Here is a 24,648-nt window from a genome sequence, read left to right on the forward strand (position 1 = left end):
AGCATGCACTTCAAAAACTTGGAAAAATAGTTTAGTTCACAGCAAGAAAGCGAACTGCACCTCAGCAGATTGCTGATGCATTTGTACTTGACTGAAAAACAGTCTTTATCATGCTGAGGCCTCCTGGTAGAAGATCTATCCATTACACCTATAGAGCTGTGGGTGATATCCAGCACAAAGAACAGAAACCAGGGCACTTGAATGGGTAACAGCTATAGCAATTGCTGCTGTCCAAAATATTTCAAAAAATGTTAAACTAAAGAGACAAAGCCAGTTCCTTTCTCTATGCAATGCCTTCCATGCCAAGTAAGTTTAGTAGCAGCTACTAGGGCTAGAACAATACCAACAGGAAAATTATTCTCCTCAAGCTGAATGACTGGCACTTTGTACTCTGCATCTGGGAAACTGAAAGCACATATTCAAAGAAAAATTAAAAAACCACCCAAACCCAGAAGCTTGGTTGGTTTGCCCATTACAGAGCCAAAGATTTGAGAGATGCCTTCTTTATTGTGTGCTGTAGGGTAAGAACTGAACTTCTAATAAGGTTTTACGTTTAAATCAGCATTTCTTACAGATGTGCTTGAAGGCAGCATGTAACATATATAGAAATAACTGTCAATTATTCACACTGAGCATATTTTCCCTTACCAGCTGTTATCTTCTGATGCCTCTTTTATCTTCTTTCTAACAAAAGAAACAGAGACTCTACAGACTGCTAAAATCTCCTAAAATCAATCACAAGGAATATTTCACTATAGGTCATACACACTATTAAATTAAAAAATTACTTAGTATTTCATTTACCCAAGCAGAAGACCTTACTGAAATAATTACTTCATAGAAATACCTATCTCTAAGATATAACTGCCTTCTGTCATGCTTGGACGGGTGTACTCTCACTGAGTAAAAAACTGGATGGATGGCCAGGTCACAAGAGCTGTGGTGAATGGAGTTAAATCCAGTTTGTGGTTGGTCACAAGTGGTGTTCCCCAGGGCTCAGTATTGAGGTGAGTTCTCTTCAATATCTTTATCAATGATCTGGACGAGGGGATCAAGTGCACCCTCAGTAAGTTTGCAGGCGATACCAAGTTGGGCAGGAGTGTTGATCTGCTGGAGGGTAGGAAGGCTCTACAGAGGGATCGGGACAGGCTGGGTCGATGGGCCAAGGCCAACTGTATGAGGTTGAACAAGGCCGAGTGCCGGGTCCTGCACTTGGGTCACAACAACCCCATGCAGCGCTACAGGCTTGGGGAAGAGTGGCTGGGAAGCTGCCCGGCAGAGAAAGACCTGGGGGTGCTGGTCGACAGCCGGCTGAATAGGAGCCAGCAGTGTGCCCAGGTGGCCAAGAAGGCCAACAGCATCCTGGCCTGCATCAGAAATGGTGTGGCCAGCAGGAGCAGGGAAGTGATTGTCCCCCTGTACTCGGCACTGGTGAGGCTGCACCTCGAGTACTGTGTTCAGTTTTGGGCCCCTCACTACAGGAAAGACATTGAGCTGCTGGAGCGTGTCCAGAGAAGGGCAACAAAGCTGGTGAAGGGCCTGGAGCACAAGTCTTATGAGGAGTGGCTGAGGGAACTGGGGCTGTTTAGCCTGGAGAAAAGGAGGCTGAGGGGAGACCTTATCGCTCTCCGCAACTACCTGAAAGGAGGTTGTAGCCAGGTGGGTGCTGGTCTCTTTTCCCAAGTAACAAGCGATAGGACAAGAGGGAATGGCCTCAAGTTGTGCCAGGAGAGGTTTAGATTGGATGTTAGGAAAAATTTCCTTACTGAAAGGGTTGTCAAGCATTGGAACAGGCTGCCCAGGGAAGTGGTTGAGTCACCATCCCTGGAGGTGTTTAAAAGACGTGTAGATGTGACACTTAGGGACATGGTTTAGTGGTGGACTTGGCAGTGCTAGGCTTACATCTAGTTGGATTAGATGATCTTAAGGGTCTTTTCCAACCTAAATGATTCTATGCTTCTGTGATGCTCAGTCATGTCAGAACGCACACCTGCATGAGACTTAGTATGCTGTTCTGATTTACCTCTGTTCCCAGCCACCTGGTCACAGATGAACATAATTTTTTTTACATTATTATTTATTTAGCTAAAAATCTTTAGAGAGTTTGAATTCAAACACTTGCATTTTCCCAAACTGACAAATTTCAGCTTTGCAACTGCATCTGAATGCGCCCAATAAATAGAGTGCTGGAGCTGTTATTCAATCTGAATAGACTAAGCAACAGACTACCAAATGATTGAAAACAGGAGCAATTTTTTCCCCATGACAAATAGTTTTCCAATATTAATCACATCAAAGGGGTTCTTAACTGTTTGCTGTTCTGGATGTTTCAGTATTTTTGTAATCACATATTAGTGGATTCTGAGGGGTAGACAACACAGTTGCTGCATCTCTTGCCAAAGGAAGAAGCTCAGCTGTCTGACAGTGCCAGTTAGGACATTTGTTAGCCATGGATCTGAGCAAGCAGCTTTTGTGTGATTAGAAAAAATTGATCTCCCGATGACAAATGTTCAGTTTTGGATTTGTTTCTGGACTGAAGGTTCTCCTTCATACTGCTGTATCCTATTCCTGTCCTCTCAAAGTTCAGCCTGCTACTCCATTAGACTTCTTTTATCCTATACTGGTGCCTTCCAAGTCCTGCTGGCCACCTCCAGGCCTTGGCTACAATTTCCCACTTTGCTGTCACACCACAAGTGTTTCAAGCTTCATTTTTCATCGTATCTAGAAGGAGGGGAGAGAGACAGAGACAAATCTCTGCTGCTAGCAGAACACTGTCCGACAAGCTTCTCTCATCGTCTTTCACGCTCTCCTTAACTTGAGAAATGGACTCAAACCAGGAAATGGTAGAATAACATTTATACCTAGTGTTAAAGCCCAACCGTCTGAGATTTCACAACAGCTGACAGCACCCATTAGGTACATGTGTACACCAGTCCCAGCTACAGCACACTTAACTGGGAGCAGAAATAAGCACATACCTGTTTTTCATTATAGGACATAGAATTACCTTAATCACACCACACACAGATTGACTTATTTTTCTTCCCATGCTTCTTCCTACTCTTCCAAAGTATCGGATGGTAATAAGAGTGTCAGGAAACATCTGACGCTTCTGTGCTCTACAGAGTGCCCTATCCTAGTCTTAATTCTGATCCTGACTGGACACACTTAGTTTACCCCAGTACAAATTAAAATTAACTAGCAATAATAAAATTTTATGATTTCATAATCATGACCAAATCATAAATAATTCAAATATTATATTAATAACACATAAACTTTTGAGAGGTCACACAACTATGAAAAATAATCATCTGCTCACTTAACAAATTACTAGCAGTCATACAAATAGAATTTTAATGGGCAGAATTCAAATTAAAACCTGATCAAAATGCAAAATCTTAATTAGTTTTGAGAATATGCATCTTAGCTGAATATCACTGTCCTTCATGCATTTCCACCTATGATCATTTTAACTACTTTAATCATTAGACAATAGATCACAGTTTCAAAATATGGTATTTTGTGTTTCCTTTTATCATTGGACACTTTCAGGTAGAAAATTAGCTGTTCAGCTGAGGAAAAAAAAAAGAAGGAACATGGCTTATTTCTTTCATTTTTTTGTGAAAAACCTCAAAATTGCCCCAATTTTCAACAAAAAAAAAGAAACAAGAGACAAAAAGAAAGGAATAGAAAGATCATAAATTTCTTACTTTGTTTTTGTTAAAAAAAATCTTTTTGCATTGTTTTCTAGAAAAGGATTATTTAAAATATTTATTTATATGTTTAAAGTAAATGAGCATCTTATAAAAATAATTCCAATAAAAACTTCAAACATCTAAATATATTACTACACAAACTGAGTGCACAGAGATCCAATCTATATCCATTTATATCCAAGTCTAAGACTATACTCAACAAACAGCTGGCAGAAGATGACTTGGTTAACACCCAGCTAAGGGGTTCACAGGTTGAAATCACAGCTGTAAAAATTAGATGCGGTATTCTCAAGTTAAGAAGCCATGACAAAAATGGGTTTATTATGTATACCCAGAAGACTACTTTAAGGTTTGAAACTGTAAAATTCAGTGACACCGACAGCAGTGAGCGAGAATTCCAAGATGGAGAATGAAATACCAGTTATACAATAAATAAAGAAGAGTACAATCTGGTAATTATTTCTGGATAGAATCTTCATAAAACTGCGTAAACAGTTTAAAGATACTTTTTTTTGTGAAGACAGGTTTTTGTTTTTTAATATATATTCTGAAGAGCTTTTTCTCAATTTAAAGTATGACTCACTGATTAGCTTGATATGTTGATATTTAGTTGCAGAAAATATTTTCCCAAAATATCAGAGAAAACTTCACTGGAACTAGACGTCATACAAGGTGGAAGTTACAGCAAGGTAACGTTAAAGGAGAAGCAAAGCCCACATCTGCTAAATGTTTTCATGAGAAGACACAAGAATATATTTTTGCAACTTTAAAGATCATTCTGTCTATTTACAAGCTAACAAAGAGTATGAAAAAGCAGCAATGAAAGAGTGCACTGTTTCAGGTAAGGCTCAGAAGGCAACAGCAGGCAATTTAAGATTTCTGCCCATTTTCCCCCTCTCAGGGATGTACTCCAATGGTTTACAGACAACTTACATCTGTGCACTTTAAAGACCAAGGCCCTCAGTAATTTTTCCTACTTTTTAATTTGTAGAATACAAACCTTGATCTCAAAAAAAAAAAAATAACCACACAGTGGTTCACAAGCACTAAACTATCTACCAGTCCTTATTGAAACATTCTTAGTATGCATATAAACCTTGGGTTTATCCCTTTTATTGACAGGCATATCCTGTGGCTAACGTCTGCGCCTCTACAAGAGGTTTTGCCTGCTGGTCCACTGAAATTTCACCTCTCACCAAACCTTGTTTCTTCAGGTCCTTGAACAACTTTACGAACCCTAAATCTTTTACCTCTTTTGTTCCTCTTTTAAGACAGATTTTACTGTTTCTTGCAGCTTACAAACTACTGATGTGCATGAGAACTCCAACCACTTTATAAACACAGAGGTGGGCTCCAGCAGAGCGCCATCAGCAACTCATAAAGCCTCCCAGATTCCACTGCTGTATTTAAAAAAGTCTAAACCAATCCTCACAAAAAGCAAGATCCAGTAAGAGACATAGTTAGTTCAGTCCTAATTCTCATACTGAAAGATTTCAATCAGTTCAATGCTATAGTTTTCACTAATTCTTTCTTTCAAGTATCATCGACTCTCAAAGCACTTCACTGAGATGCAGATCAGCAAAGAGCGTTTAGAAATTTGGGTAAATACGATGGAGGTGATACTGCCCAACGTTCTGAAGCCTTTGACATGAACAACAGATATTTTAGTACTACAGTAGTATCAAGAAATAGAAGCAAAATACTACGTTCTACCAGATGGAGTGGAAAAAAGACCATGATGCGGTAAAGGGCAAGACCCACTATAACACCTAAAGCACCACGTATTTGTGTGCAGGTCTGGATGGAGATGTGATGTGTGTGATAGGGCTGTGGCTCAGTGATGTGACTTGCACGTACAGCAGTCAGTGGGATGAGAATTATTGCTACCACCACCCTGGCAACTGCCGCAAATCCTCCCTTCAATCCTGTTCACAGCAATCAAGCACGAACTGAAAAGAAACATCTCGTGCCGCAGCGTGGGCACAGGCACACGGCAAGCCATCACAAGAAATGGCATCTGGGAATATTTAATTGCTTGTGAAATAGATGCCATTTCACAGATTATAAACAACACGAGCACAAACCTATCTCCACATGAAAACCAGTAAAAAGGTAGCGCAGAGGCATTCTGGAAACAGAATGAGCTATTATTTCCCTCCCGGCAGCCATCAGGGTTGAGAAAGACTCGTGGACTCCCTGTGACCCCAGAATGTGCTTTAAAGTTTGTTTAGTGGGTTTTCTGTGGTTATACAGAAACAGTTCACTTTTGGAACAACCAGCTTCAGCAATGAGCATGCACACGCCCCCATGCCTTCATCCAGTCATTGCCGGCTTCCCTTATTTCTCTGAAAGGAGGGAGCGCTCATTAATGATTTAGCCATTTCTTCTGACAGACAAACCTTTGGGGGATCTCAGTGATAAGCGTTAACTGGAAGGTGGCTACCAGTCACCCCGGGGGGCTCCTGGAGCTAACCTGTGCCACACAATGCTTTCCATCAAAAACCAGACAGATTTGGTCACTATCACTCACAGGTGCCTGCAGGCAGGCAGGCAGGCTTCATTCTGTTTGAGCTCTTTCAGGACAAAAATGCTCATAAATGTAGGACTCCCAAGTATTTTTTGTTAAAGACAGACTGGCATTTAGCAGCTGTGATAGACTGGCATATTAAATATTTCAGTTGTGTGCAAACCCCTCTTTGTAGCTCAGCGCTCCCGGTCTTTCCCTGAACTGGAGCGGTTCTGCTGCTCCTGGCATTTTTGTGTGGAAGTTCTGGGTCATCCCTGCTCTGAAATGTTTGAGAGCTTGTGGGCAGAACACCAGGCTTCAACCAAATTACTGACAGAACTGGGGTAATCGAATTGGAGAATTTCTAGCTTCTGTTTCCAGATCTAAAGCATTTAGTCTTTCTGATTGTATCTCCTTGCTGCATGAATACTTAATAATTAAATTACTGAAACAAATTGGTCTGAAGATTATGTTGTTGAATGCAGCATTTTAGAATTTCAAGCAAGTTTACTATAAAATAAATCTCTACCTTATGTTTAATCTCATTTGTTTTTTCCACCTGATTTTACATTTAATTTACTTAATAATTAGCATTTCTAAATGTCTTTTGGTTACAACAGAAATATCAACCAGCTGCCTATTCACTGTAGAAGTATCAGTTCTCTCAGGAGACACCTCTTCCCTATGGTATATGATGACAGGTAGCCCCAATGAATACTGGTGGAAAGGGCTGAGTGTAGGGCACAATAATAACAAGTATTAGTATTTTAATATTAATATAAGTATTATTAACAGAACAGCATGCAAGAACTGCTGGCATGACGTAACAAAGTCTATTCTATAAAACACAGGCAAAAGCCAGCTGCAAATAAGGAACAATAAGGAACAGCATCTTTTACTCCATCAGTCAAGTAACTATAAGACAGCTCAAGGTCAAAATTTTTGATATCTGAAGTTGAGTAAAACAAACTCTATCCAGACTTCTTATTCTTACTTGCACTTACAAGTAACCTTTATTGATGCTTGTGCTGTTCACCATGTGTCAATAGTATTATCAAAGGAATGTCATCAGCATCTCAAAAGCATCACTTACTTGAGTTACAATTGCCAAAAGTAATTTTAAGCCCATGGTCAAGAAAGACTAAAGACAAAGAAAGCAAGGTGGTTGTTGTAACTCAGTATGAAGGTAACTTAGCAGAAATATTCACTGGGAGTTCAACCTCCAAATGAAATAGGTTCTATTTCAGTGTTACAATCTTGTTTTTCTGAATACTTCCAAACACTCCAGAAAACAATAAAGAAACAGAAAAAAATGTATTGCTTTTAATTACCCCAAAGTTTTAGATGTACAAAGGTATTGTAAAAAATATACTTTCATGTTGAAACCTGGTATATGAATTTAGTAGAGAACGGCAAGATTTTATAGTTCAATTTAGAAAAACAAAGCAAATCCCACCCAAACCCCAAACACGGATGGGACATGCTGACACAATTATAACAAGTTACCAGATGTGGCACTCAATGGTGAGCATTACTGATTCAATTCATCATCCAAATAACTTATATGCCAAGTTCCAGTCCCGAAGCCCCTGAAAGGCTGCCTGCCCTGCAAGCAGAGCGCCTGGTGGGCAGCCCGCGTCAGGCTCTGCTGCTGCAGTCACACTGCTGAGATTTTAAAGCTAGTTCATTTATTGCTTATACCACGTAGCAGTCCCTGAGCCTTACAGAGTCTGCCAAACTGTCGCTGTGCAGAAACAATTTTCCATAGAGGTATTAAAACCTTAAAATCACAATCAACCACATATTTCAATGGGAAGTGAAGAGAGTACAAAATATTTATCCTTCTGAAATTTCCACTGAAATCAAAAGGAAAGTGTGTGTGGGTAAAAATAGTTTTCCGAATTTGCTTTTTTTGTTGAACCTGAGACAAAAAACCCTGTAAGGACTTTAAAATATAGATCAATATTACATGTATTAGCATACCTTTTTTAGCACTTCCCTGCTCTATTTAATTTCTAGTTATTGACATATATATAAAGTTTATATTTTAATAGTTCTAACAGTAACCTTTTGGCCAACTTAACCTTCCATCTGAAGTACTGAACTGTTACATTCAATTTCTGTAACAGAAATTTAGACACAAATATTACATTTTAACTATTGCCAGCAACTGTCTTTCTGCCATTACAACTGAACTCTACCGAAACTAAAATTTAATTGCGTTCATTGTTTTAAATAGATCATGAAACAGTATTTTTAAAAAGCAGCTTTTCCCTGATTCCAGTAGGTGGCAATAGTTCTGCCCTAAAAAGCTCAGAGAAACTGGTGCTTCAGAGGGAGAATGAAGCACGGCAACCCTGCCCACACACACTGGACTGGGGAGGCTCTGAATTAAATCAACCAACAAAGCTATCAAAAGAATGATTCCTCCACTGTCAACCCTAAAATTCACTGGAAATCATTAATGTCGTAACTGAAAATGGAGCCACAAGGAGATTTAAATAATACTCTAAGACCACTTTAAACAAGATAATTATTTCACGCCTGATTTGTGAGAGTGAGCACTTAACATAGAGTGTCGCTCTGCTTTGATTTGTGCATGCAGGTGCAATACCTATGCCAAATCTAAGGAATTTTATAAAACACAGAAATGGTAAGTGTTTACACTATCTCTAGTTTATGACATTTATAAACATTGTATACCAAAGTCTTCATTGTTAGATGAAACTCAAAGTTTTGGATCTGGCAGTAAAAGAACTCAACAGAAATCAAAGTAATCATCTATTTTCCATGGCCTCTGACAACTTAAAAGAACTTTACATAAATAAGTGCTTTTTAACAATAGTTATTTTGCCAAGAAAATATGCTAAATGGGAACATACATCATCTGAATCACAGGTCTGAAGAACTAAATAATCATGTAGAACCTCAAACTCATCTCTCATTATCATCTGTGCAAAGCTAAAGTGACAGCTGTGGAAAGCCACAGGAAAAAAGAAAATCTATACATCCTACAAGCAAGAAGAAATGCCCAAAGAGCTGCTGTTCTGAAGTACGACCTGCCATCTAACAGACTGCCCATTTCCTAGCCTGTACTAACCAATGAGCCAAGTTAAAATAAGGTTACAACTTTAAATCAAATGAATCAATAATTCCAGCTCATCTTGTGCCAGTGAGGGATTGATGTTACTGCCTCCATTCTCAAGGAAATGAACCACACATGCAGACAGGACATACAATAATTTATATGAATTAACCTCATCAAACATATTGAATTATTCAACAGTCCTAATGCAGAAATGTTTTAGTTTATTTTCCCTCAAAAGAAAAAAAAAACACCAACCTCTGAAAACTTCATCCTTTTAAGAAGAGAAGATATCACAATGTTACTCTATCAGATGATGTGATTATTGAAGAGTTACTTGTTATGGAATAAAGGTGTCTAAGATTTGGATAAGGGATGCTGTTAAAGGTAAGCTGCTGTAAGGAGGACTAGGTTCGACCCTGCTGAATGTTCTTTATCAATAAAAATCCTCAACCACATGCACCTTTCAAAAATATTTTCTACCTGCAAAACAGAGGAAATGTCAGTTTAGTAAATCCATTTCAGAGTGTAAAAACCTAAAGGAATTTGCTGAGACAATTTTGACTGAGAATTTTTATTTAAATCTGAACTTCAGAGTCAATAACTGAATACACGTGAAAAACAACTATCGGAAATACTCCCCTCTCAGAAGAAAAATCCACATGCTCCCAAATATGAGTCAGTTCCTTTTGCTTTGGCTCCAAGGCAGAAGGGGAAATCCCCAGATCTCTCCCAGCAGTAGCTCCCTGCACACTCATGCTCTCTGGTGAAGCATCCTCCTCTGCCCCTTGCACCAACTCCCTTGGCCAAGGAGAGTGCCGGGGCCGTGCTCTGCCCTGCTGCGACACCGCCCCCAGGGAACCCCCCCCCTCCCCGGTGAGGCGTGGACATCTTTCAATCTGTCCCTAAAAAGATGAGCAGCTGAAGAAGCTCATTAGCAGCAGGCTCCTATGGGCAATAAATGACTCTCTTCTCCAATGTACGTTTCATAAAAGAGACAGAAAAGCTGCAGGAATTATCCACATACTCTAAGCACACTGACAAGAGACTGCCAATTCTCTCATACATGTTGGCATTTTTTTCCTTCACTTTCCTATCTATCTCCTTTGTCAACTAGGAGCAAACATGCTTTTTAAATGGGAAACAAGTATTTTCCTTCTAGTCCCATCTCAGCTGACCAGAGAATGACTGAAATGAGCAGAAAGCTTGCTCCTTCAACAGGATGTAAATTCAAATTTTAAACACCACAGCATCTTCTTTCTTCCTTGGACCACTTTTAAGTGGTGAAGAGCACCAACTTTTTCCATTTAAATAACACAATTTTTCCTGACACAAACCAGCATTTGGGAATGTTTTAGCTCACAGGCCACTTTTGCTTTTCTATTCCAGTTACCTCAGTGCTATAGCATCTGAAGTAGTTGTTACAACAAGTAACCCAAATAGCTGTCAGCATCGGTCTCTTCATCATTCTCTACCAGAATGCCTTTTAAATAGTAACTTAGAGTAAGATCTGGAAGCAGTATTCAGCAGCAAAGTGCAATACAAATGAACAGGTAGAGAACAAATGTACAAAAGATGTTTCAAACTAACCAGTCCTGCTTTAAAATCCCATTTTGTGCTGGGTGTCTCCAACAACTAAATTTTGTCTTCAGCATATAAACTAAACGTTTCCAGAGTCAGCATACTTTCACTTCATAACAGGACTGACTAAAGAGTATATTTTGCCCTTCCTTTCAAGCATTCAGAATTTGCCACTGGTTGAACAGATTCAATGAGTTAGAGCTATTAATAGTAATTCCTAAGTAATTACCCTAAAGGAATGTAAATAGTTTCAGTTTAGATTATCATGTTGCTCTGCTCATTATTTTAAACCTAAAATGCAGATAGAATATATGAAGGACCATAATTGTTCAGGTATTAGATTCAGTCAAAAATAAAATAATAAAAAATGTTTTTCCCCCCTTGAACATTAAAAAAAAATAATGAAGAGACTATAGCTTCTGTTAAAGTTACAACAAAATTCCACCCTCAATTTAAATTATTTAAGTACATATATAGATTTAACCATAAGATCTCTTTAAGCATTTAAAAATATGGTAATCAGGCCCACCATGAAATAATTTCCTTTTGAAGGAACTTAAAAACATGATGTCTCAAAGATTTCAGCAGGAAGAGTGGCTGAAAGGATCAGAACATTAAAACTGCACTTATTTTGCTTCCTAGTCTTGCATCACCCATAACACATACACATCATACAATAACACGATTGAGGACAGAATGTTCTGCATCACTTTATCCTTCTATTCTTCCTATTTGTTCTTACCACTTAGCAGAGATGGCATTAAAATATGCATACCATATTTCTTAAGTTCTTCTTCTACCTCCCTAGGTCTCCAGAATCATACCAGTATATGCAACCATTAGACTGTGACTACACTCTCTAGCATCCTCCTCCCAGAAAAGACCTTGTGCCTTAGATTTTAGGCTGACAAAGACTGTAATCGCTTTCAGATCTTTTTTTCATTTCTGTTTTTGCACACCTCACTAACATGTATTAGATACTATTATGCTGAAGTACATACTCCTAATCAAACAGGACAAATAGAATTCCGTCCTGTCACCCTGCTACTCCAGGTTTCCATACTTACTGGCAATGGTGAAGATAATCAGAATTCAATTCTACTTGAAACTGAATATATTTTAGTTTCCTTTCCTAAATGATCTCAGAGACGAGAGGGGGGGATTTTATATTCTGGTTCCTACTGAAGTGATGAATATTTCAATTCAGTAAATATTTAGCATATTGTCCAGAAAGAAATTTCTCTAAGGTTACTGGTTATAACTGCAGCTCTTCTAAGTGCTGCCAATATACATGCAGATGTAAATATTCTGTAGATCCTGCTACTTTCCTGAATCATTTACTCCCTCTACTACCTTTCTACTAATGTGAGAACCATAATCCTATGTATAATCTTCATCTATTGATCTGAAGACTTAGTAAGAGAAATACTAGTTTCTCCTCTAACTGCTGTTGAATTAAGCAGCACTTTTCAATGCAGGGTGGTGTAGAAAGATTTCAAATCATCATTTCGGCAGTAAAATCTTCTACCCATACTTCCTGCATGACAAAACAAGCAATGTCTACCCGTGGACAGAGGAGTACTTCATTCCTGGAAGGCTGCTCTGGTGCTAGCCTTTCTGTGGTAACAGGAAAGGTCTATATACCCATTCCCCATGAGGTACTGAAAATAGATTCTCAGTCTTTAAATGTGTGAATACGCACATACATTTTTTTGGCATTAGTAAAGCAGTCACGGCAACTTTTACAAATGTACTTGTCACATTGCAAAAGCATCTTTATAAGACAGTGACTAGCAAAACAAGCGTAATGAACTTATTTATGTCTGTCTGTATTTACAAGCAGCAAAATGAACCTGACATTTCTAGAAAAATCTAACGTTGCTACAAAGTATTCTAATCATTTTAACAGTCTCATCTGCTATGCATTAGACAACAGGCAGCTCTGTATGAATGTAAAACTCCCCAGAATACTCCTGAGGCTGTGACAGACACTGGCATGTCCCCCATTGGACGTAAACCAGGCTGTTGCCTGAGAATCCAGATAATGAACTCCCCCCCCTCCCTTTTTTTTTTAACCACTGGAATCTAATTAGCATCCAGGCTTGAATGCCAGGGTCGTTAGGCTCATTCCTGCAGTGGAAACTCTCCTGAAGCTGGGAACCAGGGTTTGTCTGCCTGCCTGACCTGCTTTCTCACATTGCCCAGGTAATTTAAACCCACTTTACCCCAGAACAAATTTCCAAGATACAGTTAAACTCCTCAGTAAACCGACAGATAGGAGCAACAGGCACAGAGCGACACACAGCAGCATTACTGAGCATCTGTAAACATGCCATTAATTTTACACAGAACGAAGGAGCTCAGGAGAGCACTGGCCAGAGGAAAATGAAGAGCTTCCCAAATGCAGAGCTCTTCTTGCACTCGCCTTTGCACTGAATGCTTTATATCGATGAAAGCTGGATTCTCCATGAAGCGTTAAACTCCCGTGGCAAGGTGATGTTCCTCTAATGAAGTTAATAAAAATGGCTGAAGAAAGCAAATCACTCAGCTCCTCTCCCTTTATAGATTTCTGTTCCCAGTCATCCTCCTTCAGGGACTGTGGAGTCCTGCCAGCTAGTTTTGTGGACAGGATGGCTTCGAGGCTTTTCTCTGATCTGCAGATGATGTTGTTATTTCTTCATATTTTGTTTACTGTATAAAGTCAACATCTTTCTCTCCAGAGGGAGATTGCTCAGAGTCACTCATGAGAGTCTTTTAGCTCACAGCTGTGGGCCTGCTGTGGTCTTGACAACATACTCATGTCAAGGTTAATGTCATGTCAAGGCACTATTAGTAGCTCCTTTCCTTGCATGGTTATTCTTTCAACTGTCAGAATATTAATGCAGTTTAAAGTTACTTCTAAAGCATTGTTGGCTGGCCTTTAGGGTTATTGCAATTACATGGACAGAAGTTTCAAGGTTTCCAAGAGTACTCTGGGAGTAATTGTAATTGTGGGGAAAAACTACATTTCGGTTTGTGCTCTGAAAGCACAGAACTGAAAGCAATCACCTCCACATTCAGTCCTGGCTGAGACTGACTCTGCTCATGACCTCTGTCATGCCACCTGAGCTTCATATTGGAACTTTCCCATTGCATCCCCATCTGTAAAAGCGAGATAATGCTTTTTATCGACATTGTGGGGATTTTATAATTCGATGTTCATGAAGAGAACAGAACTGCAAGCCCTTCTGTGCTACTGCTAAATGCAAAACTTCCCTAAATCTCAGAGAACAGAGTCCCAACACAGAACCCTCAGACCACACAGAGAGAGAAGACACAGCTCTTCTTCTTTTATTACAAAGTGAATAATTTAAGAATATTCTTGCTCACTGTCTTGAAACCATCCTTTATATGTCCCTGGGCAGAGCTGGAGGCAGCAAGGTTTGCATGTCAACAGTTGTTTTGTTAACAGGTTCAGTAATACCAAGGGCAGCACAGCACGTGACTGTGCTGGTGCCCTGGGCAAGACGGTCCTCTGTGTTATTCCAATACCAGTCAGGCTTATGTAACTGATTAAATAATAAAAAATAAATCTCTATTCTTTGTCTTCCATGTATGATCTTACAAGTGCACCTGTTGCACATTACCCATGCTGCTTCAAGGCCTGATTTGGACTTGGTCAGATTTATTCTTATGCGGTCTCCCTCCCCCAGGGCCACTGCTGGCCACTGAGTTCCCTTATATTCAAAAGGACCAAAATGCTATATTCTTCTTGAAAAACATTTGGATGCTCTAATTGTCTCCCTATGTTTCTATGACAACCACAGCAACATAAACAGCCTTGCTGGCAGCCACAGGAGACTGAAATCTCTGCTCTCTTCCCTCCCCTCCCCAGAACTTCTCAATGTAGAACATACTGTAAACGAATAAATATGATTAACAATAAACATAGAGGTGGTGTCTAGTACACCAGGTTGGCACTGGGGAAACTTCCTGCAAATAAAAATACCTTACAGTATTTTATGATAACGGTCAAAACATTGCCTGTTATGTCAGTGTTATCGAAGTACCTTGGGACTAACTGTGAAGAACAGGGCAAAGCTATAAATATGTAAACAGGAGGGTTTTCTATGTCAGCTTGTGCAGCTGCAGAGATCTTTAAAAAAACATATGACACGGCCTTCTCTGTTGGTGCCTCTACGCACCTCTCACCTTGCTGGTATGTTACACATCAGGAATAGATAAGCCCCTGAGTGAATGTCAGGACAGTTGGGGTTAAGACGGCTGCAGAGCTATATGGCTGCACACACATCATATGATGTGACCATAGGCACCTCTCCATGGCTGCAGCTCCCAGCGTTCCAGCAGGAAAACCATAAACAAAATGTGACCGCAGCAGCAGTGAAATGCTCTACACAGCACTGTCAATCCAAGTCCAGCAGAAGCCGTTTCTCTGAACCTCCTGCATCAGGCAGGATAGTCAGAGCTGCCACTTTTGCTAATGCTCAGGCAAACAGAGGTCCAACAAATCCCAAATAGCTCGGGTCTTCCTTCTCTCCTGAGCAAAATTAATGGCAAAATAAATTGGCCATATGAGGCCAGTGTAACTCTGGATGTTTTAAGCCATTTAAACTCATTCAGCCAATACTAGATGGCATGAAGCCGTCAGAATACACAGGAGTTACAAAGAGGCTGCATGTGATAATTATGGTTATCAGCTGTCCATAGATCACAAAATCATCTTTCAAATTATTAAACCAGTTTCTGATCATAAAAATGTCATGTATTTTTGAAATAACTGCCACTGTATGTCTAGCTTGTGACAAAGTAACTTTGTGAAACGAAGGGCTGCAATTTCAAGCATCAGCACAGACGTAATTTCTTCACCAGTGCTGTTAGTTTGTCTTAGGCACTTGTTCTCCCCATGCTGCCAGAAAGATAGAGGACTCCTGCTGCTCTGAGACACAACTGGGGATATAACCACACCATTTTCACTGCAGCAATCTTCTCGCTTGGCAGGGAAATCCTATGGCTTTGTGGGACTGATTTTGCTGTAAAGCAGACTCAGGATTTGAGGAAGCAGAGTTCGGGAGGTTACGTGAATGTGAACCCTTGGAAGCCAAAATCTATGGGGATTCCCTCTGGACCACTAAGCAGAAATAGACATACCTGTGAGGAGGTGAAATGCTTGCCTGTTCCACAGGGCTTGGAATGCACAGAGGGTGCCACCTGACATTTCACAGCTTGAGGGAATGGCTTTTAGAAAACTGCCTGATTACACAGACCAGGTGGAGACGAGATTAGAAATTAATGAAAGAAACACTAGAAACAGGGATGAGCATACAATCTTTGGTAAAAGAAATTTGGATATTTTATTGGTTTTCCATCTTAAGGCAGGACTTCCACTCTAGTGACTACCAATATAACAAATTTTAAATGGTTTCATTTTCTCTTGAAAGATTTTGAACAGAGTCCTTATGCTATGGAATTATTGTACAATATGGGAATACTGTATTTTGCAATATGGAAAGGAAGTATTTCTTCTTTCCTATCTAATTTGCTCCAATATGCTGTACAGCAAGGAGTGTTAGTGAGAGTGAATCATGAATATAAAAGGATTACCGATGCCCACATTTACTACGTTATACAATAACACTGCTTAATAAATAAAGTTTGATTTTATCTATCAACTATGCATAACAAGTTTATGTTCCCATTTAGTCTTCCTGCATGCTAGTACCATTTTGCTAACTACAGACATGCTACTTAAAACAACAGCCTATATGAAATGAACGTTGACTTGCAATACAGAGATCTGTTACCTTACACATATGAGAGTCCAAATACTGCAGAGCACATCAGGATATTAAGTAACATGCAAGGTACGTTGTATAATGTGCCATTGAAGACAGCCACAGAACAAGAAAGACGGATGAGATTTTTTCGTTTTCACAGTTACTTATTAATAACAGTAATAGCCCCAAAATTATCACAGTGCTTTTAAATTAGGATTACAAAGAATATAAACTACCCCCTTCTGCATCTGGAGTGAACTACTAGGCATAACATTCTAATAGTACTGAAATCAAAAGGAAGGCAATTTTAGAATAATTTTAAATTAATGATTCTACAATTGGTAGATGTTTTCGTACCTTCCAACCTCTGTCCAATAAGACTTACTGCCACTAAGGCACTTGGTTTTAACTTCTGAGAAATACACATGAAAATTAAAAAAATAAATAAATAAGAAAGCCCAAACCACCACACGAACCTTTGCCTATTTCCCAAGTATGTTTATGGCATGTGGGTGGCATAGATGAATTATGGCATGAAGGTTTTATCAGCAGTAATTATATAATTCCCTTGTGACACTGAACCATTCTAAAAACTCTAATCCAAGCCCTAATCATTATTAAAGTATTGATAAAGCCTTTACTTGATGTTGTTTCAGCTCATAAAGCCATTCCTTAAGAACAATCAATACTTCAGAAAACTTGAAGTCACTTGCTGTGACTTCACAGGGAATCTTTGTGCTGCTTAAGAAAAAGAGGTGTGATGTATTTTGAAGTTGCATTGGGACTTATCTATGAATGCACACATTTTTACACCCCAAGTGCAACGCATGGCATGACACTGTTTTTAAGCACAGTAACACAGAAATCTGTGGCCACAAACCATGCTTTTGACAATTTGAACTTTTCACATTTTTATCATTTTAGATTATTGAGCTGAGCAACTCAGTTTCTTTAGTAGGCCAATATTAAAAGTGTGGTTTAATTAAAGCATTTAAAAAGAAAATTAATTCAGAGGGCTTTAAGTGTATACCTAGGGAATATGCCACCTCAAATGAATGAAGACATCAAGGAAAAGTAATTTTCCTAATTGCTAGTGCACTTCTGCCATACTTTTAAGTGGCAGACTACACCAAACTGGCTGCACACATCAGGGTCAAAGCTTTTATTTATAACAGTTGTTACAATGTAATCACCCATTTTTGACAATGCCAAGTTATTTTTGTCTTTCAGAACATCCTAAGAGTAACATTTTAAGCAAAAGCATTCTCAATAGCATAAAATACACCATCAGTACAGCACAAGACCAGAAAATCTTGAAGTGACATACCTGCCCCAAGCTGCTTTCATTGTAGAATCTTTATCAACAGGAATGCATGAGGACTCAACAACACTTGATTTATTCAATTTGTAGCAGAGACCACAGTCTGGATCTAACATACATCCATTACAATAACTGAAAGAGAAAGAAATAAATACTTAAGCAACACTTTATTCATTTGTACATGTCAAAACCAACAGCATCTCCTAATCAGTCTTGGGATGCACATAGTCAAGTTGTCAGTGTTGGAGACAAGATAATAGAAACTGCCCAAAAACTAATACAGATTGCTTTTGCCTTCTTCTGTACCACATTTTTGGTGGCCCAGTTGCAAATCTCCCAGTGACACCTGATCAGGCTGTAGGAAAATTCACTCATGGAATGAATTTTAATTTTAAAAATACAGGTTGGGGTTGAAGAGAAAGAATTACACATCATACCTAATAACCAAACTAGGATTTGGGCACATATGGATATGGGAGTCAGTCTGAGATCACGAGACCATGTGTCTCCATGTGGGAACTCAGCGCCTGAGTTCCGATTATATTCAATGGAAGGAGTCAATACGTCAGTGGAGCCAATTCACATACATGCATCTAGTGCCCAAAAATATCCTGCCTGCCCTTCACCTGTCACTGCAGAGTGTGCAGTGCTCTTGCAGTTCATTCCCACGCATCACAGTTGCGAGCTCCATACAGGTATCTCTGACTTTTTGTGGAGTCTCAAAGAGCAAGAGATGCTTACATTTAGGCAAAGTTTCCTCAATGCAATCTTGCAAGCTATCCAAGTGACTAGACTGTAAAACTGTTCTCCAGACTCCACTGGTTGCACTGACCACATCCCCACTGACTACCGGGAAACTAGACGCAAAGTGCCCTACAAATACTTCACTTAAGTGTCAGGCTAAAACCTGCCCCTGAGAACAAACTGAGTGGGATCTGGGCATGTGAGCTATGAAGGTATTCCAAACCCCTTCATGCAGTGCAAGTTATCTGAAAACTTCTGGCACAAGCCTCCCCAGATCTTGCAAATGCTCAAGACCATTGCTACTGTGGTTAAACTACCCAGGCGTTTATCTTCCCCAGAAGCCATCTCAGATCCAGAGATACATTCTCATCAGTAAAGCCCCTAATATATTCTAAGGGATAACTTCAGGAGTTAAAAATAGGAGAATGGAAAACCATACGACATGGAATAAGTCTGGAAATTTGAAATTAAAATTAAACTTTGAAATGTAACATCTGGAAATGTATAATTAAAGTGACCAAAATAGCTTCAACATATACCCCTGTAACAACAAAACCAAGGAAATAATCCTTTCTGAGTGTGTATCTTCATCATAACAATGACTCAGTGAATGAAGAAATAATCTGCTTAAACTACTATACCATGATGAGAAAAAAAGTAAAAGTAACTGTATAACAAAGTCCCCAGATCAGTAAAGCAGATCATATGGATTTAAAAAGTCTGAAAGTACACATTTAAAATATAGTCATTCAAACTTTTCTTACTTGATGTTTCTAAAAGAGTTATAAGGTCAATTAATATGGTAGTTGGCAAAAAAGAGGGCTGGGAAAGCATTAAAAACAATTTCCTACTTCTCCCACATTTCAGAAATTTGCGCTCTTTGGTATTGTGTGCTTTCTAAATTATCAAATTATTGCAGAATTTCCACGTTGTCTACATTTTAGAAAATAAATCTATAAAGTAGACCATCCACTTGCTTAACTGATAGGTCAAATTCAGGTTTGAAGAGCTTTTTTTTTTTTTTTTTAAATTTTAGGAAAGCTGCGTTAAATCAGCTCTTAATAGAGAGATAAACCGCAGAAAATATTTTCACAATGGAGATGAAACAAAACTTTCAGGTAGAAGTCAATCATCTAACTGTAGTAAACATTTATTCTCTTGCAAAGATAAATGAGAAAATCATAACTCTGCAATTATCAATTATGAAAGGAAAGGAAAATTCCAATATTACATTAGTGAGACTTAGCTACATTTTGTTAATCAATATTAGGACAGCAATGGCAGCAACCAAAACAGTTGACAAGAACAGAGGACTGCAGATGAATAAAAACATTTTTATAAATCACAAGTGTGTTTAAGTATGTAATAATAATATTAAAAATAACTAAAAAATTATAGCAACTCCTAATGAAAAGAATCCTATGATATCAAACAGGATGCTGGCATATGATTTTCAAATTGTAGAACATCTTCCACTCAAATTACATTGTATATCAAGGTACCATTTAACAACATGAATTTCTAAAAAGACCCAGGGTGCTAGCACACCCAGCATGGCATCCTGGCAGAGAAAGCAGCCATTTCTAAATACTACATGCTATCAAGTGCAGCAATGGATTTTTAAGTCAACTATATGCAAATTATATCCAATGTGAACGCCATGTGAAAAATTTAACACATTAAAGTGGACTTTAGGCAACAATTCTCTTTGGAAAATTTCAGGATTCAAGGTTTCTCTAGATTTATTCCTTTTAGGTTTTACTTCAAGCAGAAATATAGTCAAATACCCAACACCAGCCAGAACATCAGCAAGACACAGGAATGCAGAGGAATAACAATTACACACAGCTATGAGTGTCATCGTTATAATGTTGCCAGCAGAGGACAGGATGGGGATTGGATGCGTCATCATTTCCCTCAATGTCCTCACAAATACTGATGCACGAGATGAATGACAGAACTGAACTGTGTATTGTCTGTTCTGTCCTACGGGGCTCGATCTACAGATAACTCCACATAACCTCATATGGCATTGGGTATCAGTAACCAGTCAATTGGGAAGCAGAAAATATCTTATTTATTCTTCCCTCCCCATCTAGCAGTCCAGAAAAAATATGAGAAATTTGATTACTGAGTCTAGTGTCTGCCTACATGGCTGTTAATTCAGCTCTTCCTCGGGCCTTATTGGCTATGCACAACTGTGTCTTCCAGCTGGCATTCAACATAATAAAGGCTTCTGGATTTCATGTCATGCCAAATGTCAGAGGTTATAGTTACTCATAACAGTTTAAATAATTTAAAATTATTATTTTCCACAGCTTGGTTATTTTCCACAGCTTTTCTGAAGCTTGTCTTTCAGGTTGAAAAGTTAAATAACAAATATTTTAAAACCCTTTACCTTTGGGTTAGGATTTTCTGCCATTAGTTATATAGTGAGTTCATACAATCAGGCTTTGACTTTAGGTTTTAGAGACAAGACCAATTTATGTCAGAGGAAACCCAGAAATTCAATATGTAAGACTTAAAGTCCTTTCAAATCTAACTCCCAGCAGACTTAGGGTAGGCAGTTGCTATTCAGACCATCTAGCATTCTTCTGTGCCCTGTTTTATCACTGATATAAAATTTTTATGTTGACTTTGATGAGGTAGGTAGTCATTGCTTTTTCCAAGATGAAGATGGATGGTTTTTTCCTCCAAAATCCCAACATATACACATTACAACTGTTTCATAATGCATTAAAGAAATCTGTATCAGTTAATAAAGACTAATGATCACTGAAGATGCAGCATGAAATAAGCAAGGAAGATTTTTTTTTTAAAAGAAGCAATTTAAAAACAACTGAAAAAGATTATGTGCTGAGGCTGTTTACTTTAAATTTCTCTCTCAAAAAATGGAAATAAAATATACAGTAGTTTCAGGCTTATGCTCTTCTTCACTCTAGCCCCATTACTATTTGTTAAACAAAAATATTTAAACAATTTGAAATTGAGCACATATTATTACATACATGTTCATAGTGAAGTAAATAAATTAGGACACACAACATACCAGGAAAATAAATGCCCAATACTTACAGACATGAAACTATCTACTACAGAGCTCCTTCCTGTCCTCAAATGTACCTTCTTATCAGCCCTACCCAGATATACCCAAACGTATGTCAGAGTATAAATCTATAAAAATACTGACACTTCTTCAAATCTATACCACAGATCAGTTATGGCCTTGAAAGCTCTATACCAGAACACTCCAGGATGACTATGTAGGAAAGGAAATTTGCATCCAATTATAAATGGGAAATGTCTTTCCTGCACTTTATCATGAAATATTTATATCCGTGCTAAGGTCCTGAGCTAGTGTCTTGTAAAAAGGTTCCTCCATGAAAAGCCAGCTGAAAATTCCCAGGCAGGATGGTTCTCAATCAGACTGACATCAAGATTGAAATACCTGAGAGAGATGATTTGATTTTGATGAAACCAGGCAGCATTACAGCAGAAAGGTTTTGCAGCGTGCCTATTTCCCTCCCTGCTCACTAGCTGGGCTCCTAGGCAACCCAACAAGAAGGCAAGTGTCTAGACTTCAGATGCTTCAGCCTATGTAGCAGAATAACAACAACCAGGAATGTAAGGCTCCAGAATTCCAAAGATGCCCAGCTTGTTTGCAGCTCAGTGGCATGAAGTCTACAGAACAAAAGTCTCAGTAGCATGGCCCCTCAGTTTATTGGAACCTGCCATGGAATGGGATTTCGGGGTTCCTGCTTCACTGTCAGAGCATGTTCACTGACAAGCTGACAGACCATTAGGAGACTAGATATCCCCAAACCTGCAATTCCGCACTCTGATTCTGCCAACACAGTCAAGGCTTCCATGCTCTTAAGTCTTCTTCATCTGACCAAATGGGAATATCTGACATCTAGAAAGCATAACTTCAAGGTCCCTTGCTAGCAATTTCTTGCCAGCCTGAGCACCACCAGCTTTCAGGATGCTCTGCTCTGGAGCAGCCTGCCTGATGAACTGTTCCTGAGGTTACAGGTTGATTCCAAAGAGCACAATGCCTTCCCCTTTCACAGAGAACTTAAAGTACATAGATGAAGTATTAATTGGCTAGCTGTGTACATTTTTCTTGATACCAAAATTACTGTTTTCTTTCTTCCTAACAGAGTAGTTCACTAGCCTTTAGTGCAGTCTCTAAAAAGATTGCATAAAATCTCTGACCTGCTAATTGACCCTCCAGGTGCCAATGAAAGGTTCAGAATTGTTTCTTCCCCTGCTTTTGCTCCACTGCTTAGAATACTCCATACTTACATTTGGTTTGTGATTACATTTTGTGCTTTAAATTTGTAAAATGACCTTGTAAGTAATGACTCTCCCACAATTCTCAGGAGTCTCTTAATTTGAGCTGCAAATTGTACCTTGCCACTTTTTGTTGAGTGATTTAACAGTAAAAGACCTTTGCCCAGTGCCCTTGCTCTGCAAGTGCCATTTCTCTTTTTGCCAGATTATTTTGTCTTTTTCAAGCTGAACCTCAATTTCTGAATTGTTAATTTCAAAACATTTAATCAGTTTTCACTTTTGCCACATTTTAAGGAAATTTCAACTCTGCCTTCCATATCCTGTTATCCAATTATAAAACTATATTAATATGTTCCTGTCATCCAGTTACAGAAATACAAACTGAGCTAGATAATATATTGTGGACTATGTCCTTCTTTTCCAGAATGTAACCCCTGATTTCATAATATTCTACTACATAGGTAGCATGAACAACCTCCCAGAGAAACAAAATGTCCACAAATATGGATGTTTCTGGGGGATGGACTTTTTCGACTTGTTTTAGATTCATCAGTCTCACTGAGCACATGCTGCACAATCAGCTCTTGCATGTGAGGTAGCAGCTATACATGAAAATCTGATACACTCACAACATGCAAGACATTTTGCTCATGCCTGGTCTTCTCCACAGAATAAATTCCACCGTTGTAAGCTTGTTGACCCCACTGATCCTGCTCTGCATGATGTAAGTATTCATATTGCTGAACGAGGTTTTGCTCATAGAACTTAAGAACAATAAAAAACATCTCAGGCAGGAAAGGCTCAACATAGGGACAGGAGGATCTTGCAATATCTACTGAGGATTAGTACATACCACCCAAAGAGAACATAAGCTGCAAATCACCACAGGCTGGAAGGGAATGTGACTTTGATTGTGCTCTTTCTACTCTTTCCAGCTTGCTGTTTGCCATACTGGAGACATGATTCTAGGCTAGGTGGATCTTTCATCCTAGCTGGTATGCCCTCAGGTTCACTCTTTGCTCTCAAGATCAGTTATGCACACAATCCTCTACCTCTCTTAGAATGCTGTGTAGTTGCTTTCCAGCTCCTTATAACAAAACAACAGACTGGAATCAAGCTTTCCTTGCTTCTGTGCTTGTATGCTCCTATCTACAACCAGACAAGGTCTCTTCCTCCAGCAGCTTCAACTGAAAGAAAACAGCCATGATAGCTGAGCTGAGTATCACTGTTCAGAGCATCCCTACCCAACTGGACTCAACAAGCGACACTGGCAAATGATGAATCCAAACAAGAAAAACAGCCAAGATATTCAACACAGCAAAAATGTAAGGACTTTTGGACAAATATTGCAGTAGATTTATCAGCTCTGTTGACATGTGAGGACATTGGTGCAGTTAGTTTTCAGCCAGCTACACAATTAAAGAGCTTAGTCTTTTTCTTGTAAATGACTTACTTCATTTTTACACACAAACTCATTTCAGTTAGGTACTAGGACCTTGCTTAAAACTGCTTGGTGCTTGTGGCTGAGGTCTTGTGCTGTTTCCACATGCTTCACTGCACTTCAGGCATGAAATAAAGCACTTCCTTATATACTTCTGATGATTCCTGTGTTGCTTCCAAAAGCT

At 38.9% G+C, this 24,648-nt stretch overlaps 1 protein-coding gene across 2 annotated transcripts in view; it reads right to left on the reverse strand.

The window, feature by feature from the left end:
• The window catches only part of SLC2A13 (solute carrier family 2 member 13), a 170,836-nt gene that overhangs the window by 13,383 nt on the left and 132,805 nt on the right, over positions 1–24,648 (reverse strand). For both annotated transcript variants that reach the window (XM_052789428.1, XM_052789427.1), the window contains exon 7: positions 17,993–18,118. In XM_052789428.1, coding sequence (XP_052645388.1) covers positions 17,993–18,118 — 126 coding nt within the window. The remainder of the gene's footprint in view (positions 1–17,992; positions 18,119–24,648) is intronic.

Source organism: Harpia harpyja, chromosome 6 (assembly GCF_026419915.1).
Source record: "Harpia harpyja isolate bHarHar1 chromosome 6, bHarHar1 primary haplotype, whole genome shotgun sequence".
Taxonomy (NCBI): Eukaryota; Metazoa; Chordata; class Aves; order Accipitriformes; family Accipitridae; genus Harpia; species Harpia harpyja.